Raw genomic sequence first — 26,015 nt, 5'->3', positions numbered from 1 at the left:
AAACTGGTTATGGAAAGAGAGTGGGACAACATTCTACAGTGCTGATCACACACAGGTTACTTACCCTTTTGGGTCAAGGAGATCTCTGACTTTCTCATTGTATATCTCCATGTAGGATACTTCCACTTTGAAACTCTGCTCTTCATTTTCCTCTTTCTGTGCTCTTTCAAAGAGTCCACTGCAAAGTTTAGGGATTAATCCAGGCTGGTCAGCAGTCCCCATCATTGTGTATGATTTTCCAGATCCTGTGTGAGGGAATCTATGATTAGTGTACATGCAACAAGGGTTCTTGCTGGGCAGAACATTGATAGGAAACAGAAGAGGTTAAAAAGTTAATTAATATCATTCAGTGAAAGATTATTTGTTCACTTTTCTACTTTAAATTAACCAAAATGCCACTGAGCTAAAGGCTATTTAATTAAAAGGAAAACAAGAAATTTAGTTCCAACTGCTGGAGAAGACTTTTTCAGGTAGATAAAGTAAATCACAGCCCACTAACATCCACAGATGGGCCATGATGAGAAAACTCTTCATGTTACTCTTTAAATATTACATTTCAAATGACAATTCAAGATCATTCCAACTGCAGAGGCAGAAAATCTGAGCGATGCTCCGAACTCAAGGACAACCAGGGTCATTCCAAAGATCATAATCTAAACTGTGAGAAATAAGGGTAGCCAGCAGCAACAAAATCTTATTTCTCATCCTGCCCACTTCATATCTGATGCTAGAGGAGAGAAAAACATTTCTTATCTACATTAGAAAGCATTTCTCCTGGAACAATGTCACAACAGGCATGAAAAGAGTCCTCAGTCAGGACAGTAACACCTTTTGAGGGAAGAATAATTTTGCTTATCTGGGACTTACCCGTTTGCCCGTAGGCAAAGATACAAGCGTTGTAGCCTTCAAAGGCATTCTGAAGAATATTCTCCCCAAGGCACTTGAAAACAACATCTTGACCTAAAAAATAAAACACACAGGCGAACACTGTAACACAGCAAGAGGTATTTGTCCCTTGGTTTGGAATCTTCAAGGATTATGTAAAAGCAGTTGGTGTTTTCCTGCTGTTGTTGCCTAAATAATATCCAGTGTTTGCTCCCTGGACAGGAGCAAGTCCATCAGCACCACAAGATGCTTCTGTAAAAATCTGGGATTATCATGCCCATACCTGTATGTGTTTAAAGCAACATCCTATCGATGTTATACTCCAGAGTTTTATCAGCAGAGAATCTGCTGCCACCTGCAGAATTTAATCCACTGGTGAATGATACCCTCTCAAAATATACTCTACCTGTACATTTTAACAACAGTCAGTTGATTTTAATCTAAGGGAATCACTAGAGCACTGGATAATTTTACTGTATCAGATATTAAATAACACCATGAGGAGATTTTTGCAGAGAAAGAATCACAACTATGTGGAAGATATGGACAAGTACAAGATATGCATTAGCAAAATACAGGGTGTATCACTTCTTTTGTAATGGAAATTTGAGCTTTTCAGTTCCTTTTCCACTCATAGGAAGAAAGGCTTAAAATGTTTGAGTAATATCTATTTAAAAAAAAAAAAAATCTCTATTTTGAGAATTTCTTTTATAAGCAGAACAAGACATGGTAGAACTTTATGGACTGAAAGTCCTCTCAAATAAGTTAGTGTTCCTTTAAGCTCTTCTTTTTCTCTCATTGAAGTTCATATCTTTATAGATCACTAATACCTGGGCCAAGCTAAGCACAGTGAAATGGTTTTGGACCAAACCCTTCCACTGTATAACAGACCATATTATAAGTTATATAGGCACCTCCACCAGTTTGAGAAACAAAATATATACCTGCCTATGTAATTTGTATGGTTGAAAGTGTCACATTTTTCTCAGTTCCTTGATTAATTATTATTCATTAGCTATTTGTTAAAGAAATAAAAATCAAGAATTGGATGTTCCTTTGATTTTTCTTGTGATTTTTTTGAAAATAAACAGTAACAAGTTCAACTGATCCCAAATTTTAAAAGATAACAAGTGTGAAAGGAACAGATGTCAGGAGTGTTGTCATATTTTACCATAATTATTTGCCAAAAGGAGTTAAAATAATACATAGAAAACTTTTCATTAAATACATTGCACACTCTCACCTGAGCATCTGAATTCACATTGTCTATATTAAATTAGGTTTTTATTAATATTTCATTATTAAGTTGTACTGTGATGCCAAACTCCCATCAGCACTGTGAAACCTGAAACTACACATAACAGTGCTCCTCAAATACTGAAAATAAATGGTTTTGATGCTTTTACAACGATGGACTTGGAAAAGTACTTTAAATAAAGGTGTAAATATGAGTAACCCATCAAGGTGATGGATTTCTCCATTCCCTACACTGCAAATGGGTGGCAGTGCCCGTTGCTGTTGTCAGAAACAGAAGTGACTGAAGATTTCCCTTTTCCTTTTGACAACAAACAGCCATACAGGGGACAGCACCTTGTGCCATATGGCCTGTGCCCTGTAGCAAAGACTATTTTAATTAGATCATTCCCACTTGGAGACAAGAAGCCACAATTAATATTACCTGCATATTTTTCTTTGACAGATTCATCCATAGACCAAAAGCAGTGATCATAAGCAAACACCTGTAGGGAGACAACCAGGACACCTCATAAAATCCGCTGCCAAATCAAACACATTATCCAAATTTTGACATTCTGAACACAATACACATTCCCACAGAATTACTCATTTTCTTGAAGCCTAAACAAACACTTCATCTTCCTGTGTGCTTCTCTTTGCTCCTTGTTTGTGTTTCTGCCTTTCTGTGCCAAACCCATTCCCTGCTCTCCAAAAGCTCTCCATGTGCCAACCGAGAGGATATCAAGGAGCACTGAGTATCTCCCTTTAAACCCATCCTTGCAATTCATTTCTCACAAGAGTTTCTATTTTGCAAACTGACAGATGTCCTCAAGCTGTTTCTGCCTCCCATCTCCCCCGTGCCTCTTGTCTGCATAAATTAAAAACAAGCCTTAGGGTTGGAACCTCTTTCCAATACAAGAGGAGCGTGTATTTATTCATATACCATGACAAAGCAGTCATCACAGCCTAATATTTGTAAAGAATAATATAAAACAAATTAGTTTTATCATGAGAGGAGTAGCACTATAATCTCCTTCAACAGAAAAGTTTTGATTTTGTGGTAAATCCATCGAAAGCTCCACAGGCACCTTTCATCCTAAAAGCTGACCTGAAACAAGACAATGCATATTTTGGGACAGATGTTTGCCAAAACAGCTCCTCTGGGTATGCATTTGCAAGGAAAAAAATTAATTAGGGTAATGTCTGACCTACATTCACATAGGCAAAATTTACTCTGTAGGATGCAGGAAAAGGGAAGTGAAATGTGGGGCTCTTTTGCTGTGGATTTCCCCTCTAAGCTCAATGGGAGCTGCTCTTTCCCCTTTGGATGTCCTGCATTGCAACTCACATTTATGAAAATGCTTACTGTAGCCAAATCCTTGAAATTTAAATAACTTATCTTCAAAAATACATTGTTTTTTTTCCCCATACTACACGATGTCCCAGCACCAAGAGATAAAAGTGGTTATTTTATATCCTCTAACTGAGGAGACAACAGCTCGTTTAGTTAAAATTAAGGCTTTTTTTTTTAACTTTGAATTTATTTTACAAATAAATGTATTATTTAAACATTTCATGCCTTCAGAACATTTAGTGAAACATCCTTGGCTACATGACCACATCAATAAAGTGAATCCTGATATGCCAGGGCAGGGAGAGACGTCTTCAAACCAAATACAAGTGATGGGATCGTAAGGAAAAAAAACCGAGTTTGCTTTAACACAAACACCAGAAAATGCTTTTAAAAGCCTACAAAGAACAAGTATCTTCCATTCACAGCCTGCAATGCTGAGTGTGGATGTTCTCATTTGTTCCTCTGACTCATTTTTTGGCACAGGCTGTTCAGAGCTTTTCCGCAGCAAGGAGATGCTTCGAGTTTCTTACTCAACAGTTGATCAACGGCAGAGCTGGTTTTCAAAATGCTTCTAATATTTGGATAACCCAAGAATAAATAAGAGATAGGACAATTTTCACACATTGATATAACCTGCAATAAAAGCCCTTACCTTTGGGTGGCTCCTACTGTTCCCCAATGCATCAGGAGCAGAAAGGATTTGGTACAAGGTCAGGGGAAGAAAAGAAAAAACAGAAACAAGGTCTGTTAGTTGTGATTTTAACTTAATTATGCTTTCACTAATCACTGAAATGCTGCATTTTAAAAGTTCATATTTCTCCTCAGATCTCTCCTTGCTTACAGACCCCAAGTCATTTTATAAACCTTTTTAGGAGGAAGATTTGAGATCCTGCTCTAAGGTGGCTTTAAATTCAAACCAACTAATTTTCCTCATGCTGCCACCACCTCTTCCTTGTTCTCTCCCAGGTTTATTTTTGTTGTGACAGCTCTCTCTCTCTCTCTGTCACTGCCTCTTAAAAAACAAAGTACCCAAGCAACATAAAAATTTCTAAAACCACTTGAACAGGAACTTCAGGAGTGTTATTCAAGAGGAAATTTCAGAGTCCAACCCTTGGCCTTGCCCAGCTCAGCTCTCTCACGGTTGCTCAGACAGCAGAGCAAACATTTGCTTCCCTAAAAGAATGAGCAGAGAACAGCAATTCCTCTCATTTGTTCTGTGCAGAATTTAAAAGTTTGGGGGTTTTTTGTTTGTTTTTGAACAAACAAATACAAAATCACTGGAGTGACCTTTCACAGCATCAGTCAGTGCCCTGACCCAGGTTAGGCATGTCAGAGACTGGAAAAAAAGCAGTAAACACACAACAAACCACTGATATTTTCCTTGTCCTGGACATTCCACGTGACATTAGGAAACTCTTGACATCAGTAACGAGTAAAGTCTTGTGACAAGCAACACTGATTCCTTTTGAACAGAGTAGGAGAAAGACGTGGGAGCCATACAAGATTACCCTCAGAAGTCTTGCTGCTCACATGGGTTGAGAAGCGAGCTTAAAAATAGTAATTTCATCATTGCCTCTCAAAAATAATTATTTATTAAACCCACCACCTCTCTTTACTCATGCCTGGATCTACTGTGTGTATGTGTGTGACAGACCAGGAACGAAAGTGGCCTTGGAAAGCTGTCGGCATGACCTGCTCTGCAGGATGATTATTTAAGTCAAGGTCACCCCCTGTCTCAGGGTCATTCATGTCAGCAGTAACAGCATGTCCCCTTTTCCCCTGCCATCTGGATCAGTTGGAATAAAAGCTCTCCCAAGGTCCTTGGCAGCACGTTTGGTGTGGACTGTTATGTTGCTCCTGGGGGGGACGTAGATAAGGAGGTGTATTGAGGGAATCTCCTCCACCAGGGCTTTGATCCAGACACAGGAGACATCAGAGAGCCCTTCTGGATTCTTCTATGAGAGACACGAGAGCATTTTCATGGTTTTCTGTGCTCCACTAAGCATTTTGCTGAAGGACTTTGCTGGAAACTGCTAAGTGGCTTTTCGGGGAGCTCCTGCTGACAGGGCAGGCTAATTCCTATTCCTACAGGATGAGCATTCTTGTTGTAAAATAAAGAGAATAACGAGCCTGGATTCAGAGTTTGAGTTTAGCACTCAGATATGACTCTGCTTTTCATTCAAGCAGCTGTGCTCACATTCCCCAGCCCAATTCCAAGGCGGGATTATATTGTGACAATGCAGTTGATCTTTCCAGCCCCCAGTAGGGGACGTATTATTGAGTATTTGGGTTAAAACAGCAATAAGGATCTAATCTGAGAAGTTCTATCACATATCCAGTTTTAAGAGGATGGATTATACTGGGCTATGTATCATCGAGCTTAATTTAAGGCATTTAGTCTGAACTAAGTATCTCATTTTCTCTAGAGCAGCACAAACACATAAAACCACGTCCCTGGTCTTGCTTAATCCAAACGTGAGCCCTAAGAAACCCAGAGCACAGAATTCAGGATACAGCACAGCTACACAGAGCTGTGTTCTGTGCACTTTTGACCACGAAGAGAATAAATGGGACAAATGTTTCCCCAAGGAAAGCATTAAGGGTGCAGCCTGCATGGCACAGCATTGTGCTGTGCACACACCAACCCATTAACGCTGCAGCTGCGTGCTGGGCCCACAAACCCATGAAAAGATTTCCAGCCTGATCCTAAATCCCTTGGGAAATGAACAGATAGGGAAATAGGGCACCCAGAGCAGGCTCTTTAGCTACAAGGACACACTGGGAGCGCTGGGTGTTTGTGCCCAAGTGCATCACCACAGTCCATGCCACGGGTGATGAAAAGGTAAAGACTAAGAACAGCATCACCTACAGAGCAGGGAAGTGTCTCCTACAAAAACCATGGATAACAGCAATGTTTGTAAAGAACAGGGAGGTGATTCTTCCCCCCTACTCTGCTCTTGTAAGACCCCACTTGGAGTCCTGTGTACAGTTCTGGTGCCCCCCACATAAGGAGGACATGGAACTGTTGGAGCAAGTCCAGAGGAGGCCACGAAGTTGATAAGAGGACTGGGGTACCTCCCCTATGGAAACAGGCTGAGAAAGTTCAGGCTGTTCAGCCTGGAGAAGAGAAGGTTGTGTGGAGACCTCAGAGCAACTTTCCAGAATCTGAAGGGGCCTCAAGGGAAGCCAGAGAGGGACCCTTTGTCAGGAACTGCAGGGAGAGGAAAAGGAGTAATGGGTTCAAATGGAAGAGGGGAAAGTTAGGTTAGATATATGGAAGAAATTCTTGGTTGTGAGGGTGGGGAGGCCCTGGCACAGGTTGCCCAGAGAAGCTGTGGCTGCCCCATCCCTGGAAGTGTTTAAGGAAAGGTCGGATGGGGCTTGGAGCAACTTGGGATAGTGGAAGGTGTCCCTGCCTATGGCAGGGGGTTGGAATGAGACAATCTTTCAGGCCCTTTCCAACCCAAACCATTCTGTGATTCCATGATTTCCTATGGATAAGGCTGGCATTAGCAAGAAACCCCAGAGAATCCCAACCCTGACAACTTGTAATGAATAGCAAAGAACCATGAGTAAGTAGTTTTAAAGCAGCAAAGGTCACTACAGTTGTGTCCCTGCAAACTGCTCACACCAGAGCCACGTCCAAACCAGTGTCTGCAGGGCAGGGAGGGAAAAGGAGCACATCAGGACTGTGATGGTCCCCAAGGATGCTGCCATTCCAAGGGACAGGCAGGACTCACTGTGGTTCCTTGGCTGACAGCCAACAATTCACATCTATCTCGAGTGCAGCAGAAACAGCCAGGACAGGAAGGGAAAACTTATCTTTTAGCTACTGAGGGATGTCACTGAGATGTTTTCAGCTACTTGTTTTCACCTGGATCCAGACTGACAGGGCTCTCTTTTGCCAGCTCCCCTCTTTTATCTCTTCTCAGCTCAATGTCAAACAGAAGCAGGGGGAGTCTAATGTATCTGATTTGATTCTAAAATTAAAAAGGGAGAAAGAACACTCTAAAACAACTGCCTCCATTTAACACTATTTTAGTTGTTGCAGCCAATGGTAGGGGGTTGGAACAAGATGGTCTTTAAGGTCCCTTCCAACTCAAACCCTTCCGTGATTCCATGAATATATCTGCTGTTTTGAGATTAAATTGAAGACTGACTAAGCATTTCTTTTTAAACTATCTCTTACACTGTGTAAATGTGTCCAGATCAAGTTTTTTGATCAGGACACATTTGTTTTCCTATAAACATGCTGGTGGCTCCACAAATCTTAGGCACAGTTTAAAAAGATGGATAAAATGAGAGCAGGTCCCAGCTGAGACCATCAGTATATGTGCAATATGCTCCTGTTTCTTTAAAGAAGAGAATAATTAAATTATATATTCAAACACAATAAACTCCTCTGTTCAATAACAGTGATTAGTGGCATTTTAATAAAACACCAGATCAGTTTTTCCCTGTTCAAAAGGGGAAGGAAGGTATAATGAGCTTAAGTACATCTGAGATTTTGCAAATCTCATGGGGAAAACACTCCAGCAGATGAGCAGAGGTGAACCAAGCCTGGGAAGAGGCAAGGACAGCTCAGCCCTTATCTCTTCTGTCTGGCTGACCCCACAGCTCCCAGATAGCAGCCAGCTGGCAAATCAGCACATGCTCTAAATCAGTCACAGCACATTTCCCTTCTTGTCTAAATCAGAAACGGGCAGATGGGGCAAAGGGAGGAAAAAGGTGGGAGGTGGCAAGGCAGGAAGCAGGGAAAAGAGGTACAGAGGCTGTAGGACATGAGCTGACACGCCAGGCATGGGTTTTCTCCTCTGTATTTTGTTGAAAAAGAACGTTTCCTGTGCCAACAGCGACTGCAACAACATCCAAACTATACATTTGGTTGATACTGCCCAGTGGCACAAGGTTATGATGGATTTATGGAGCTGAAACATAACCTTTTGTCATTTTCAGAAGGTTCTGGAATAGTAAAATATAACATGAATTTGAAGGTTAAAAAAAAAAAAAAAGAGAGAGGGAACAATTCCAACTATGAAAATCTCAGCAAATCTCCAAAAATTCTTATTGCCTTCCACTTTCAATCTTCCATAACCATTGCAAAAACAAGCATATCAAATTCCAGTGTAATTAGTGCTATTTTATGCCCTTCAGCAGGAGCTGCTTGGCAAAAACTCTACAAAGTAGCTAAAAATACAACTAGAAAAACACACTGAGGGGCAAAAACTCCTTGGGGCTCAGCAGGGAAAGGTGTTGGTGTCTCCCAGAGATCACTCCATAAAGCCACATCTTTCTGCTCCCAGCTGAGTTAGTTTGCCTTAAATCAACTCATATTCACACACATTTTATTTAAAGTAAAGTTGGCATCCTGTGTCACAGTAATTTACCCTTCAGATTCAGGAACAGCTCCACTTTGTAGGAAGTTCATTCTTTTGAAGTTTGTACGGATATAGTCCAAACCACTGCGCTTCTGATAGTTTTAAATCCAGGATCTGGTGGACTGTTCATACCCCACAGATCCTGTTATAACACTCACACCCATGATGCCTGCTCCATGCTTCCAGGGGAATTTGGAAGGCAAGTGCCATGTTGCAACTGCACCTATGTGCCCATGGGAATTGTAACACAAAAGGAAAAGCAGCCTCAGATTTGCTCTTGGTATCAAATCAAAGGAAAAACTCCAGTGCAGCACCTAAAGGACAAACGTCTCATGGTCTCCAGAGGTCCCTTCCAACCTCAGCCCTTCGGGAATTCTGGGATTTTATTGATTATATGTTGCAGATAGAAGGAGCACAACAACTACACCAGGTTCTGACACACACAACTTTATCATATATCAAGTATTCCCTGAAAGCAAAGAACTGCTGCTACACTGGGCAGATTTAGTTGTTCCTTGGCTAAGTATGGCCCAAAATAGTACCTGCATGGAAAACCATAATGTTTCACTGCTTTTGTGGCTCCTGTACACTGTTTTCATGGAATCACAGACTGCAAGGGACCTTAAAACTCATCTTGTTCCAACCTCCACCGTACTACAGGAGCTTCCAAGGCCAGAGAAGTTGGTAAGTGCAGCAGGAATTACTGAAGAGCTCTAGCACCAGCAAGTCTCAAGGCCAACAACTCAGGCACACAAAAAAAACATCAGGAAGATTCTGCATTTGTCTAAAGTTTGGCAGCCCAGTTATTTTTCTGAAGCAGATCCTTTAATTAGCAGTTCGTGTTTTGGTTTTATTCTGTATGAATAAAGAATCCAGAATAAGGTATTTCAAAGACCCAGCAGTTAGAAAAGCCACTGCAATGGTCAGAGTTTTATTGTTTAAATTTCAGCAGCAGAATTTCTTTCCTGGTATAAAAAAAAAAAAAAAAAAGCCAGCCAACGGTGAAATAAAATGTAGACAATAAATTTCATTATTTTACGAACACAGACATAACTGAAAGACAGTGGTTTGACAGCTGATAAGGAATAGTAGAATTAATTGAGAGGCTGTTTCCTCTCTTTCTGCATATCACACAAATACAACTTGTACCACATTTTGCTGCTGCCAGGTGTACAATGAGAGGAAAAGCCAACTAAATCAAGTTTGATCACTTCAAGCTTCTAGAAATCCATTTTCCCAGAATATTTCAGACTGTAAAGTGCTTCAGAGTATTGGGTTTAACAGTTTATAAATGCTCTTTCCCCAGTTTTACACCTAGGCCAAGTGGTAGCAAAATGCTGAGTCCCAGCAGACTCCAATTTTGGAGGATACCCTGCAATTAATACTATTCTTAGGGAGTCTCAGTTTTACTTCCACAGCAACACTGAGCTCTCTGGGAAAAAAACCTATTTGAGCATGAGATTTTTTGCAATCAAAACCAGCCTCTTTAAAACAAAATCCCAAAACACATTAAAAAAATAAAAAAAAAAGCAGCATGTGAAAAAGCATACACAGTTCAAAGCCTAAACTTGTGTAGCTCAAAGGAACAAAGGTAATCACTGTTCCTTGGAAAATTCCTCCAGAGCTCCAAGGCATTCCAGGCGTAGTTGGCGGTTACTTAGTTTCTACTGACAAAACTTAATTTTTGCCAGCTCACTCAAAACAACACAAAACAAAACAAACAAAAAAAAGGCCCTAAACCCCCCAAGAACTCGGGCTGAGCAGCAGCTTTGTGGGTTTGGGGTATTTTGTACCGGGAGCTAAATTTTCTGTATTGTTGGTACAATAATCTGCTTAGGCCCGACCACATTCAAGCGGTGCATGGATCCCATAAAGCTGCTGTTATGACAAGGGGATTACAACTTTATCCTTTTGTTTGTAAATACTTGGATGTCGGGATACTATTGTGCTCTAGAGAATGTTTGGTGAACAGCCAGTCCCCAAACTTTCAATTGCTATTGTGAATTCCAATATTTTTTAATAGAGGAGGATGTGGCCACCTTTTTATAACCACGGGAGGGAGAGGGGGAAAAAATGCCCCCTCATGATGTGGCAGCTGATTAACTCCTCCAGTAGATCCCAAATGGAAAACAACGGCAGGTGGAGCAGCACATGTGTGTCTGGAATATACAGGTGTCCAGGAAAATACATGATAATCTATATATGATAATCTTGTCCTCCAGCATCAACACACACAGCGTTTCACATCCAGGATATCCTTTAGCCGAGCCACTGTCACACAGCATTAATCCCAGAATTATCTGCTGGGCACTGTGGAAAGCAAAGGGTTGGCACTAAAAGGAATTATTAAAATACCCACCCAAGGCACAGGATAAATATAAAGTTGGAGAACTCAGAAAGGAGAGTTCTATTTCAGGCTACCAAATTATGGGGAAGCATTTTGGAGAAAATCCTCCACACCTGGTTGGATAACCAGTGGGATAACTGTGCAGAAAAGCCTTCTGATGTGGATATAATTACAAGCTGTAAAGATCCTTTCAGTATTTTACAGAAATTTGTATTTTACAGAAGAAAACTGTGTTTTCCCAAGGTTTTTTTTTTCAGTGGCACAACGGAGTCTGTACAGTGGCTGTGTGAGGATATCTGTGCCATTAGAATTAGTCATCATACTTATAATTAGGAAAAAAAAACCCAAACCCTTAATGGTGTGGCTGTAAGAAGGAGGAAACAAGCTCGAGAGGCCAGAGTTTGACATCTTATTCTGAATTCTTCAGGACTATCATCAGAGCTACCCTGAACACCCACCACAGCACCCAGCACCCAATAGCTGATTCTGTAGTTCCCTTCTCCCACAAAAAAATCCCACAGAAAACTCTTTTGGTTGTGATATTAGGATCTAGTTGCTGATTTTTATTTCTTACTAAACCAATCCAAGGTTTTGTGAACCCTGGTTCCAGGCAATAGAGAGAATTAACGTGCAATTAATACAGAAACAGTGTTAGGAACCCCAAATTTGAGAACAGGTACAATGCTGAATTTTAAGGGTTTTTTTAGGTTTTTTTGTAGGTAAGTTGATAATTCCTCATGCAACACAAGCTGCAACTTGTCTTAAGGCAAAGTTACAAGTTACAAACATTACTACAAGGACTCTTCAACTCAGGGAAACAAATGGTTCACCGAGAGCATTCAGAAAATTTTGGTGATGTTTTCTATTTCTTTTAAATAGGCACCAATTCCCTCTAAAACACAGTGTGTAGAAGAGGTGTCTCCTCTGCTCAAGTGTCTCTGCCTACTCTCCTTCCACTGAATTATTTACACCATGAAGAAGCTCTGTAGTACAACATCTACAAACAGACATTTTTTGACATCCCCAAAGAACTTTCAGTCATTTATCTCACGACCGTCCGTGCAATTTGTGTTAGATAATCACACACACCACAACTCAGGAGTCACCTTCCAGCTTGGAGGCCTAAATAATAAGTCAAATTACTTCCTTCACCATCTTTTTTGGTTCCACAAGTCTGCCTTGTCTCCAAGTGAAGAACAACACCCTCTTCTCTTTGGAAAGGGTGATGCCTCTTTGAGGAGACTTGGACTCAGTTCTCTGACTTCTTTAACACATCCACCAGGCATTAAAGCAAGTAGAAAATGTTTGAAGTGGCTGCAGTTCAAAAGAGAACATTGTTGTGGCCGCATTTTGTAAAGGAATCAATCCTAATGGGGGGTTTGTATATGCACAGTGTATTTATGAGATTGGGAATTTCACTGGATGGAGGATCCAGTCACTCTCTGAATCTCAGCGCAGTTTCAGCACCACTGGGTCTTCAGCTGATGAAGAGGGAAGGTCTGGGCACATGCATGGGGCCAAAATTTATATATCTGAGCTATTTTTGGTGTGTCCAGAACCAGGAGAGTGTTATTTTTATGTGGTAGGTCTATTCACAGCCTGTTTTGGATCCAGTTCCAAATGAGGGACTCCAACAGTATTTAAAAGCCCTCACACACTGGAAACCACAAATGATGTTGGTCTAATGGTGCACAGGGAAGAGGGAGAAGATAAGAGCCATAGGCAAGAAGGGTTGCTCATTAGCATAAAAAAAGTGATTTGTCTTGGCTCCTAAGTTCAGTAACTGCCTGAATTTCCTCACTTCAGCACAGACACATTCCATGATCGCAGGGATAACCCAGAGGTTGTTGCACAATATCTATGTGCTCTCAACTCAAACCTTCCATCAACTGCCAAGGAGCCTGGGAGGGTGAAAGAAGAGCACAACTCATCTGAACCACTCCAGTAAAAAGGGAGTCCAAGAATGGCAGCTTGTCGAGGCACTGTCATCTCAAAAAAAGCACTTCAAAAAAATCCTGACATATATTAGAAGCCTCAAACATTCTGTTGTAGTAAAAGTAGTGTTTATATCTCTCAAAAAAGGATAATGTGTCACTCTGTTTTTTGCTCTTCCCCAAGAGCACAGACTCCCCCTCCCCAATCAACTCTTTCAATGCTGTTTATATTCCTCCACCCATTTAAGACAATCTGACTGATAACACCAAGATAAGAAGGCAGGCAGCAATCAATAGCCTTATCACCATCCCTGGAGGGATTTAAAAGATGCATAGATGTGGTGCTCAGGGACAGGGTTAAGTGGTGGGCTTGGCAGAGCAGGGGGAAGGGTTGGACTCGATGATTTTAAAGTTCTTTTCCAACCTAAACAGTTCTACAATGCTGTGATTCCAATATCCATGTGACATCTCCCATATGTTGAATGTCAACAGAAATTTGAAGCATTTTGGCATACACTGATACATTACTTTTTCTTCGGGAAGGTTTCAAGCCCTTTTACTCAGCACCCTACTTATGCCAACGCCCTCAGCAGTTGCAAGATCATGGTTCTGCCAATCCCAAGAAGGGATTGTTTTCCTCACCTGCCCAGATCACGGAATCCTAGAAAACATTTGGCTTGAAAGGGACTTTAAAGATTATCCCACTTCAACCCCCTGCCATGGGCAGGAACACCTTCCACTAGCCCAGGTTGCTCCAAGTCCTGTCCAACCCGGCCTTGGACATTTCCAGGGACAGGGGAGCCACAGCTTCTCTGGGCAACCTGTGCCAGGACCTCACTACTCTCCCAGCCAAAAATTCCTTCCCAATATCCCATCTAACCCTGCCCTCTGGCAGTGGGAAGCCATTCCCTGTGTCCTGTCCCTCCAGCCCTTGTCCCAAGTCCCTCTCCAGCTCTCCTGGAGCCCCTTTAGGCACTGGAAAGGGCTCTAAGGTCTCCCTGGATCCTCCTCTCCAGAAGTCCTCATGGATCCAGTGTGGGAAGGGATCATAAATTCTGTCTCATTCCAACCCCCTGCCATGGGCAGGGACACCTTCCACTATTCCAGGGTGCTCCAAGCCCCATCCAACCTGGCCTTGGGCACTTCCAGGGATGGAGCAGCCACAGCTTCTCTGGGCAACCTGTGCCAGAGCCTCAGTGCCCTCACAGGGAAGGATTTCTTCCCAATTTCCCATCTAACTCTGCCCTTACGGCTGAAATCTTACCACTGGAGTACCTGGCATGAGGAAATAATTACAGACTTTGTCCCAAAGAAACGTAGGGTAGAAAGAACTGCTTTTCACGGCAACATTTTTGCACCAAGCTCTCTTCTGCCTGACCTAGAAAAGAAATCCTTATCCTCAGTCTCCCATTCCAATCAGCCCTTTTTCCTTCCCAGCAGGAAGATGAGAAATAAGCCATAATTGACCTGTTTGCTGAGAAGCAAGAGGAAAATACAGCATATTATGAAAATTACAGGCAAGCCTTCACCATGACAGCTCAGCTCCCATGGCCTGGCTCTGCCCTGCTAATGGCTCTGGACCGCTGAAGAAATGTCACAGTGCTCTAGGCAGAATTAAATATTTGCTTAAACCTAGAATTGCATGAAAGCACACAGATCTGCATCAGGAACTTGCTCTGAAGACAAAAAAAATAGCATTTTCGGAGTGAAAAGGAAAGTGAGACTCCAGGCACTGAAAAAATACTGAAGAAACATCTATTTCTTCAGTTTTTGGTGGTAAAAGCCAAGTTATTTCTTCCTAAATAGGTGCTGCTGATTCAGTGTAGCCCCTAAATTTCCTAAATTCGTCTTTTGGCCATATGATCTTACCCATCTGTTTGGTCTATTCTTCTCCCTCCCACCTCAGCAAATCACTGTGGTCATTTTTAAGTGCAGGAAATATTTGGTGAACTATTCTTGAGTCAACACACACCCCAGAACTATTTCAAAGCACTGCAGTTCTTTCAGGCCCATCGTGTTCCAACTGAAAGCTCTCATTTGGGGAATCAGATCATCCACTATTTAATGAGGAAGATCATTTTGAATAAGATCCTTCCTGTTCCAGCGGTATTTATTTATTCTTACGTACAAAAAATTCTTTCACTAAACACTTGCACCCAACACCCATCACCCCCAAAACCAACGTGGCAACTGCTTAAAGGCTTGTGCATTGCTGTTGGTAATTTATTCATGCTGGGGAAAAAATAGGAATGAGTAACAGGCATTAGCAGAAGAGTGTGACCAGTGGGACCAAATGCTGAAGCTACAGCGTAGAAAGTGTAAAAGAATCTGGCCACAAATTAATTCAGAAGTGACTTGGCTGGAATAGGCACTGAAACTGGGGTTGGTGAAGCCATACATCACTTTTGGCTGCCAAACATTCCTCCAGAGCCTGTGGCCTGCAGTGCTGTAAGAAGCAATCAGGGATTAAGTTATCACTTCATGCTCTGGCAAGAGAATGCAGATATTTAGCAAGGTGGAACACGCACCGCACCCCATCAGTTATCCCTTTTATCCAAATAAATTGTGTCAGCCTAAATCCCACCATGTACTTCCCTGCCAACCAACCTCCTGGGCTCTGGATTCCGGCCAGGGACTCGCTGGCTCCTGCCAACTCTCCTGTTGTCCCACGGCTGGGGCAGAGAAGTGTTTGGAAAGAGGATACAAATCCCACCCTACAGCAGAGGCCGGGAGATTGCTCCTGGTACTCTGGAATTAGATGAGGCATCTAAAAAGTGCAAAGACGAGGCCTCCAGCCTATCACCAACTTCTATCACATGTTGAGCAGTGCCTGAAGAAGGGATGCAAGGCCTCGGGCCACGTGATGAGAAGTTACACCCTGCAGGTTGTCAGCAAATTTCACTGAGTTTTTCCAAGGGAATTCAGGTAAACCTTTCCCCAGCAGCCTCAAAGCACCTACAGGCCAAGGTCAGAGGCTCTGCTGAATGTGCTGCAGCTGCCAACCAGATTTCCTCCTGCTCACTCTTATCACTAATTACTTCTAAGAGTTTCCCAGGAGCAACACCATCGACTCGCTTCCTGTGCTGCTCGGAGACACGGAGCTGTTTATCTCCCCAGCACGCCTTCTCTTTTGAAATCCCTTTCAACACCTCTCCCTCAAAAAAAAAAAACCCACCCCAAAAGGAGACTTAAACCCTTCCACAGCAGCAAAAAGCTGTTTGTAATCGTAGGTATTTTAAAAAGTCCTTTTCAGGACATTACACATGTGCTGTATTAATTTGTCAGTTAGAAGTTCATTGTGTGGTCAAGTGTCCTGTGCTGTAAGAAAGCAGCTCTGCAGTTATTTAGTGCCTACCCCTTACTTGTACAATATAAAGGGGCTGAAAATAGGGAAAATAGCACACAGAACAGGGAATCACAGGGTTGGATAACAAGAAATGATGCCCCAGGGCTGCGTGTGAACGAGTCTTCATGTAGCCACTGTGAACAGAGTCATAGAATGGTTTGGAAGGGACCTTTTAAAGGTCATCCAGTCCAATCTCCCTGCAGTGAGCAGGGACAGCTTCAACCAGATCTGGTTGTTCTGAGCCCTGTCCAACCTTGAATGTTTCCAGGGACGGGGCAGCCACAGCTTCTCTGGGCAACCTGTGCCAGGGCCTCCCCACCCTCTTTGTAAAAAACCTCTTAGATCTAATCTAAATGACCTTCCTCCAACTGCAGGACAGACCTTATGTTGTGAACTCAAAGCTCCAAACCTTTTTCTGGAGTAAAGCACCCATGATGTCCATCCTGCATGATGACACAATACTTGTCTGGCTTTTCTGTGAACTTCACCACAATAAACTGCTTTCATAGAAAGTTCCAGTGAACAGAGCAATCCACCACCCAGAAACTGAGACCTGGTTCCCACTGCCAGGAATGATTAATACAAAATGATTCCTTAGGTATTGAGGAAAATGTAGAGATATCTCTGTTCTCATCACTGACCATGTGCTGTAGACCTGTAAAATATTAGTTAAAGCTGTGGCACTGCTCTGGAGGAATCTGCACTTGGAATAGCTCGTGGCCTTTGGTACAGGGATGGCTTTCACCTTCATTAAACTTACAGAGGAAGTTTCTGTTGAGTGACATCAGTCAGTTCTGCCACAAAGCATGGTAATTAAAGAGAGAAAAAAAAATCCTAATAACCCAGAAAAGCAATCACATTTCCTTGCTGGAATCTGATGAAATTTCTTGTTTATACTTCTAAATTCTTCACCTAAATATGGAATCATAGAATCATAAAGGTTGGAAAAGACCTCTAAAGATCATCGAGCCCAACTGTCAGCCAGCACCACCACCGTGTTCACCACTAAACCACATCCTCAAGTGCCACATCCACACACTTTTTGAACACCTCCAGGGATGGCGACTCCACCAGTTCCCTGGGCAGCCTGTTCCAGTGCTTGCCAATCCTTTCTATGAGGAAATTTTCCCTAAGACTTCATCTAAACCTCCCCTGGTACAATTTAAGGCCATTTCCTCTCATCCTGTCACTTGTTACCTGGGAAGAGAGACTGACACCCACCTCCCCACAACCTCCTCTCAGGGAGCTGGGCAACTTTTGCAACCTTTAAAAAATAATCTGCCCTCACTAAAAGACCACAGTTATAAGCAAATGCTGTGTCATTTCTTTATGAAGGAAATGAAGCTTCCATGAGGGTTCTGTTACATTTTGGGCACAACACTCTCTGCAAAAGGTTGAAACTCTGGAAGCGTAAAAACCTAAAACAAGATAAAGAAAACAAATCAACTCCAACCCAAATTCTGAACTAATATTTACCTCCTCACACTGTTCTTTTGTTCCACAGTAGCCACCAGCACCAGATACTTGCTGGCAGCCGGTTTCACTCAAACTTCTCTCTTCCTTTTCCAAAGATCTGTTTGGGAGACAAATTGTGGTACGTGCCATGTGGAAGAGTTTAATATTTTGTGGTCTCAGTGACTAGATATTCTGATAACTCACACACACAGCTAAGGAGCTATTTATTTCCCTGAAAAATGCAACACAGAAAGGTGATATCAAATAAACTTTTCAGCTCCCGTTGCCAAGTTTGCACTGCAAAGGAGTTATTTTTAGCCTGCAAGTGTAGCTGCTGGTGTTCATAAACAGGGATGAGATGTAAGGCTTTCATGTGCACTGAACGGAGCCAAAGGATGGTTCCTGCTGGATTCTAACTTTGAACTCCCAGATTGCCTCCCTTCTCATTGCAACATCTTGCTTTTAGATGCAACTTGTTGCCTGCTTGACTGCAATTCATATGGGACAGCACATGCAAAAGCACTTTATATGACACGATCGTGATTTAGCATCGCACACAGCAATGCCCTAAAACAAGGACAAAAGCAGATGTTTCTACTTGTATCTTGAGGACCTCTTTTAATTAATTTAAACATACACATCACCAAGGAAAGCATCATCTTTGTCACTGCTAAATGAAATTTAGAGGTTGCTCAACGGTACCTGCAGCTAATCTGGAATTACAAAGAGCTTCTGTTCATATTGATGAACAGGGGGATATTGGAATTTTCACAGATGAACAGGACTTATTCTCAGTCTGAAGCAACTGCCCTCATAACCACCCACACCTTGACCCTCTAAATCCAAAAGACATCAGCCCATTTTGAGAAGCTGAAAGCCAAATAATAAAATTTCCATTAGTTTAAGATTATTCATCTAATGCTAAACACACAACTTTTCACACAGGATGACAAAGCAAAAATCATTAATCAAATGTGCTCCACTAAAACTTGTCGCTGCTGGACTCCCTGGTAGCTGAATGATCCACTCAGAGTCACTAAACAGCTTCTCAGTCACTGAAAAAACCCAACAGTCCAACTGGGAACACAACATGGAATTTGAGGGTTGGCTCTTCTCCTTCCTTATAAATACCTTATAAAATGTTTTGTAAGAAGAAACAAACCCAAAAGATTAACATCCTTTCCTAGTGAAATAGGGGGATGTCATTCAAGCTTCAAGGCCACAAGATACAAGCAGAGAAATCCAATGGGCAGCAGTCCCAACTCTTTACCACATAAATCAGTTAAACTCAATCATTGTCATTCCCAATTAGACATTTTCCTGACTGTAACTCCCCCAAACTGTGCAGATGTATCAACTCAGTTACTTCCTTACAAAACAAAACCCACCCACACATACAAGCTGCTAAAGGAAACATTATTTTCAATGGGTAACCTCTATTTTGGTGGGGGTTAAGGGTGGGAAAATGGGAAGGAGAGGAAGGAAAGTTATTGCATGAAAACGGGCCAGTGGTCTCAGTAAAAATAAACTGTGGAGTATTTGTGGATTAGCTGTTCCACAGAGCTCACACTTTGCCCACCACAATAAACCACCACATATTTATAAAAGCAATAACCGAGGGGAAAAAATAATAACCCCCCAACTGATGACTTCACAAAGCAGTTTGCTGGACACTGCCAGTTAGAATGTATTTAAAGAGGCAAACTGAAGAGATGCAGCACAAGGGAAAGCACAGACATGCAGCCAATATTTCCTAACTGAGCAGGGAGAGGGGGAAGAATCAACAGCCAAAATTATCTCCCAGTCACCACATTGTCTGTTCATCTGGAGCACAGAGCTGAGAGCAGGGAGATGTGCAGACAACATGGAAAAATCACTTTAAACAGCCTTGCACACACTTTCCTTTTTCACATTCCCTGCTCTTGCTGGCAAGAACACAACCCATGGTGGCAATGGCTGGAGAAAGAAGTCAAGTTTTTTAGCTGTTAAACCATCTACATCCTTTTTCTCTCCACTTAATAGAATCATAACAATTTTCTAAAGGGCCTGCAAGGCCAAAAATGAACAAATTTACATTTACAGAGAGCAGACTTCCTACTGCAGACCCTTCAGTGACAGTGCAAGACACTCATACCCCCCTCTCACAGCCTCCTAAAAACACAGGTTGAAACCAAGTCCTTTGGATGTGTCAGGCTATCCCCTCCTCCTCCTGCCAACAGGAAACAAAAAAGAAAAAGTCCTTAGTTTGCAGGAAGGTTGGGAGACTATCCAAGGTCAGCAGCTCTAGGATGAAGCCTGGGTTGCGAAAGAAACAGTTTGTTAACAGTTGTTTTCCCCAAAACACAGCCCTGAAAGTGGTGGGTAGAAGTTTCCCTCCCTCAGCACTTTTTTTGCAAAGGGAAAGAACTTGTAGCTTCTTTTGATCAAAAAAAAAAAAAATACTTAACACAAGGGAATTGAGTATCAGACTTTCAGATAAAAGCCCATGGACACCGTAGGAACTAAATATAAGGAGCTGACACATGAGAGGAAAGAGAAGTAAAGGGATATTCATGTAAAGATCAGATCACATGTTCAGCTCAGAATGTTCCTCAAAAATCAGCCTTTAACTCATTGCTTTGCTGTCCCCAGTTACTGCTATCAGTTCTTTCTGAACACAGGCTTGATTTTTACTCAATTTTTACCCAATTTACCTAATTTTGGTGTTATTCAACTGGTTATTTGGTTGCTGTTTTTTTTTTTATTTTTAGAAGCACCTCTAATTTCGAGCATCAAATTCTCAGCCGTGTAAATACCATTATTTTTCTTTAGAGAAAACCAATCTTATGACAGTTGTGCCCACATTTAGCAAAGCCCATATAAAAGTCCCTGGCATTCCTAAGCAGCAATGCCCTAAAAACTTCCCCATTTCTCTATTGTGTTCAGCTTTCTGCAATATTAAATCCATGTTTGCCACGCTCAGTAGAAAGAGAGATGATGAATTTCTAGAACCATTACAGATGACCCATTGTATAAAATTAGAGATTGTCAAGTCACTTGACAGCATTTAAAAGATACAAACTCTGAGAACTAATAAGCTGAAGCAGCTTCCACACCACACATTTGACCCATTCAGCCTATTCTCTCTCTCTAAATGTCATGAAATTACACGTATGCAGAAAAAACATCCTAAAATCAAAGTATTTAGATAGACACAGCAGAAAACGGACAGATTTTAGGTAAGACAGTCTAGTACCTTCATCACCTTGACAGTATTCCTTTAACCTCATTATTGTCCTGCAGCCAGGATAACAAAATAGACAAGATGTGTAATTACCATAATTTGGGCATTCTGGCTTATAAAATCCTCAAATGCTCATTCATGCAGCTGATTGAATGAGACTGTCCAAGCATAACAACAAACACGGAAAAGATGCTGGATATTCAGTTTGGTCATTTGATGCTACAAGAAAACAAGGACACAGTGAGAAAATTCCACTCTACAGGTACTGCAGCAACAGTTACTTGTTACTTGTTAGAATTGTCCATGCTCTTGGAACAAACAATCTGTGATTTCTGAACTAGTTCCCATAAAAATAAAGCCATACAGAAATTTAAGGGGCTATTTTAAGCACAGGAGGAAGAAAGGATGTTTAAAGATGGAGTGTCACTGCCAAGTCATCACACCCAATTTCTTTTGCTTAATTAATTAAGCAGCCTCCTACCAAACTTTGCTGAACAGCAGGACAAAGGGGAGTTTGCTCTCCTCATCTGCACTGTCCATGAGAGTTATTGCTACTACAACACGTACAGAATGAGCAAAGGCTGTTTATCCTTGCTGGAAACCTGTCCTGCCTCCAGGACAGCAGTGCTGGACTGAGGGATGACAGCAACTGCTGCTGTTGTGCTGGTTCCAGTGTCCAGGGAATCAGTCTCCAGGGAATAAAGCACTTTATTTAAGTGGTACAATTATAAACCAAAGGGATGGAGGGGGAGCATCTGCACAGTTCTCTCCCTCCTCCCCCAACATACAATCCATAAATTAGCATTTATGCAAGACTGGAGCAGCATGTTGGGATGCAGCTTCACCTTCTTGGCTGACAGGACTGTCCAGGCACTCAGTGCCATCTGGTTTTGGGCAGAACTGACACCAAAAGGAGACAGGTTTTGGAAACGCTCGAGAATCAGAGCTGGAAAGAATTCTGATACTTGGCCCACACAGAAGAGCTTCAAAACACAGTTTGGGTTTGGTTGTATGTTAAAAGCAAGTACCTGAAGACACCATTCCTTGCCTACACCTCCCTCCTTACACCTCTGCTTTTACCCTTGAACTTCAATTTTCCCATCAGCAATTTAATGACCGAATGCTCCCGGGGGAAGAGTTGGGTCGAGCAACTCCAAACACACAAGTTTCCATTTATTGTTTCACAGAATAAGAGGAAAGTCCAGCCTCTCCAAGCACAACAGAGCATTTCAAACATTACATTTGCCTTCCAGGGTTGAAAGGGAAAGAAATGTGCTCAAAACATGACTTGCAAAAAGAAAGGAAGAGAAAATATGTTACAGGCATAAAGATGCATTGTAGGAGGCTCCTTGAAAGGCTGCCAGTGCTGCAATTCCCCACAGCTCCTTTGTAATGCATACACATTACAAACTCAAGGAATACCTAATATGATTTTCTTTTTTAAGTTGAAGTGGGTCAGATACCAAAAGAGTGATTTTTAAACTCTCAGACTCTTTTGTGAGACTTTCAAAGGGTCCTGGCTTGTGTCAAGTCCAAGGCTCCTTTCAGAAATCAGGCAATGGACTTGGCCTGCCTAAAAATCACTGAGCAAACCCAATAGAAATTAGCAGGGGGAAAAAAAATCAGATCTCTCAGCATCCTCCCCAAGCTGTTTATTCTTCTTCAACTGAAACTTTTTAAGTTCAAGTGCTAAACGTACTTTTGTGATTTGAGTGCTTAAAAGAAAGGTTCAATACTAAAATCCTTCAAATAGCACAACCCTTCATAGCACAAGTTCATTAGAAAGAAAATTATGGACAAGCACACACATAAACATCCCTGTATTTGAAGCAAATAAAATAAAATAAAAATAACCCTGTTTAGTTTAACTAATGAGCCCAGAGATCTATCAATGACCAATATACAACGAAGCAGGCAGGCAGTATTTCAACCCAGTGAGTTCACTCGCTTTACAATTTTAAACATGTCCTATTGAATTATCACAGCATGTAGTTATGATGTTAAAAAATACCTACACTCAAATGTTATAAACCTTAGATCAGACAACGTTTGGGTTCTTGAATGCATTTGTCCACTGGTTCAATGGCATTAACTCAGCTACCTGTGCTATCAACACACAGATGATTCAAAAACCAGATTATTTAAAAGTGAAGCTTTATTTCTTTTTAAATAACAGAAAAGCACCACAAGTGTCTTGATGCCTCTTGCCTTTTTCCCACTGTGTGGATATGAGAAAGGGGAACAGTAACTTATCCAAGGCTGTGTGGGTTGGCAGCAGGGGCTGAGCTCAGCGTTCCTTATCCCTCCTCCCCTCTCCATGTTTTATTGCCTGTCATGACAACATAAGGAAGAGAATTTCAGAGCACAAGTCATTCTGTCCAGCATTTCAGGCTTTCAGAAAAAAGGCTAAAGGAAGGAGGTTGTATTTCTTAAGACCTGGTAACAATGTGTTGCCCTGCCTTTCCCCAGAGGAAGCCTTTCCTTCAACTGAGGTTTGTTCATGGAGCTCCTCCTGTCAACATAACCAGCCCCTTCCAGTGCCTAAAGGGGCTCCAAGAAAGCTGGAGAGGTTCTTTGGACAAGGGATGGAGGGACAGGACAAGGGGGAGTGGATTCCCATTGCCAGAGGGCACATTTAGATGGGATATTGGGAAGGAATTCTTGGCTCTGAGGGTGGGGAGGCCCTGGCACAGGTTGCCCAGTGAAGCTGTGGTTGCCCCTGGATCCCTGGAAGTGTCCAGGGCCAAGCTGGATGGGGCTGGAGCAGCCTGGGATAGTGGAAGGTGTCCCTGCCCATGGCAGGGGGTGGAACTAGTTGATCTTTCAGCCCAAACCATTCTGGGATTCCAGGACTCAAGGAGGTTATCAGACACTCCCACACGGCCCGTGTAAAACTTGTCGTAGTTGGTCCCAATAATTCCTAACCTTTGCAGTTTAAAATGCTTCAGATAAATTCCTAATTTCTATTTCTCTAGTTTTAGGCTTTCATACACTTAGACTTTCTGATACCCTTCCCTTCCTACAATGCAAGTTTCCAAGATGATGACAGCACTTTGTGTCAAGCACTGAAGTCCTGTGGTAGCTCCAGCACGTGAAACACTTCATGATTTATGATCCTTCAGCCTCTAAAGCCTGTGGTGTGAAGAGGTATTTGAGCAAAACAAAGTAATTTTAGTAATGAGACAATTACATCTTATCAGCATCTTACACTCAAGATTCCAGGTTTAACCTCAGTGCCAAGGTGTCTTCCACTTCCAAACCTTTTTATGAGCTCTCCACATCAACAAGTAAATCTAAAGAACCAAGAAACAAAGGATAAGCAGACAAAGGCACTCCATACTCCTGGACTAAAGCTATGTGACAAAGACTATCTGCTTTATATCATGGGAACAGATATTTTACTGTATTATTCCAATAAAATCCCAGGATGAAAAATGCCATGGCAAAGAGCAAACATGCAAGGCCACAGCACATAAAATGGCCTTGCTTTTGCAGAAGAGACCTTTTACAAGCCCTGTGCTTTCTGCAAAAAAAACCAAACCAAAACATAAAAAGTCGAATTTTCAAATACCAAAGGGTAGAAACCTATTTTTCTGTCTTTAGCTAAATAGAAAGCAATAGTCTATTAACATGTACTTCACATTTCTGCCAAGGAAGGTGCCCCAACACTCCACTTAAAGAGGAATCCCCAAATGAGAGCAGCACATACCCTCAGCCAAAATCTCTATAGTGTCAGAACAGTCTTGGGTGCCAGCAGATAAGCAGACAATATGAGTAAACAAGTGGGACAGAAAGTAGAACACAGAATAATTAATCACTCAGACTGTTAGAAAATATCTTTGTCATTTCAAACAACTCCATTGCCCCCTGTTTGCCCTGCAGGATTCAGAGTTGAAGTGAGCAGTGTTAGACCAGCACCACTTTGCTGCTGACACCACAGCAGTTACCAGCAGTACATCTCTCACTGCAATATGCAGTCTTAGATGATCAAAAATATTTTGATCTGCATCAGATCCTCAACCACTGCTAATTAAAAACCTGATGAAACAGAATAAACTATTTTGAAGCAGTGATTCATGAGATAAACATATTATATATGCATTGTTAGTTCTGTGTGCAAGGCCCATGAGTAATTACCAGGAATAAAAAAAAGGTATAGCACGTAGAAACATTAAAAAAAAAAAAATAAAAAAAAATCCAATTCAATCCACCCTTTCCAACTTTTTAAGGACATGGAAAGATTAGTTTAGTTCCCCACAGCACAACCCAGGAGGAACATACACACTGTCAAACTGCAGGACACAGCATTAAAAGGTGATTCTTAATAAAGATGCTTTTAAAGAATTCGAGCCGTGGAAAGTGAGTGTTTACAGGAAGGAACCTACTCTGCCTGTGGAGGCAAAGTCACTTTGAAGTTCCCTGTGGCTGGATTGTTTCAAGTGATAAATGGCAAAGTAAATCTTCTAAGAGGGCTAAAATAAAACCCCAGGACTTGCAGCTATTTTACAGCTCCAGGGAGAATTGTCAGCCAGCAGACAATTGTAGTTGTTTCTGTCCACTGATTCCATCAAATACTTCAAGTGCTTGGTGAAGTAATTCATGGCTCTGTGATACTTCAAAATTAATAAAACATTAATAGCATCTGTGGTTACAGGGGCAGGAACATCAGGCCAGAGACACTGCGCTTCCAAAAAGGGAGGTTCACCCAAGAGGACAAAAGATGCTGCTTTCTGATGCCTCCTAGGAAGTGCTCAAGTTTGGGGTTGGCCTTCTGGAACTTAAATAAAGACCCTGCATTCAGCAGCTCAGGGGTGGAAAAGTGCTACTCACACTCAGCACAGGACTAAGAACACACCA

At 41.9% G+C, this 26,015-nt stretch overlaps 1 protein-coding gene across 4 annotated transcripts in view; it reads right to left on the bottom strand.

The window, feature by feature from the left end:
* The window catches only part of KIF13B (kinesin family member 13B), a 128,205-nt gene that overhangs the window by 74,947 nt on the left and 27,243 nt on the right, over positions 1–26,015 (bottom strand). For 3 of the 4 annotated variants that reach the window (XM_039383370.1, XM_027712435.2, XM_027712438.2), the window contains exons 3-6: positions 4,128–4,143; positions 2,564–2,624; positions 868–960; positions 65–245 (exon numbers count right to left, since the gene is read on the bottom strand). In XM_039383370.1, the coding sequence (XP_039239304.1) occupies positions 65–245; positions 868–960; positions 2,564–2,624; positions 4,128–4,143 (351 nt within the window). The remainder of the gene's footprint in view (positions 1–64; positions 246–867; positions 961–2,563; positions 2,625–4,127; positions 4,144–26,015) is intronic. The other variant, XM_039383371.1, reaches the window with a different exon arrangement.

The sequence above is a fragment of the Pipra filicauda genome, unplaced genomic scaffold, assembly GCF_003945595.2.
Source record: "Pipra filicauda isolate LSUMZ 115617 unplaced genomic scaffold, ASM394559v2 scaffold307_size998922_pilon, whole genome shotgun sequence".
Taxonomy (NCBI): domain Eukaryota; kingdom Metazoa; phylum Chordata; class Aves; order Passeriformes; family Pipridae; genus Pipra; species Pipra filicauda.
The sequence above is the reverse complement of the archived record's forward strand: the minus strand, read 5'-3'. Positions and strand labels throughout refer to the sequence as shown.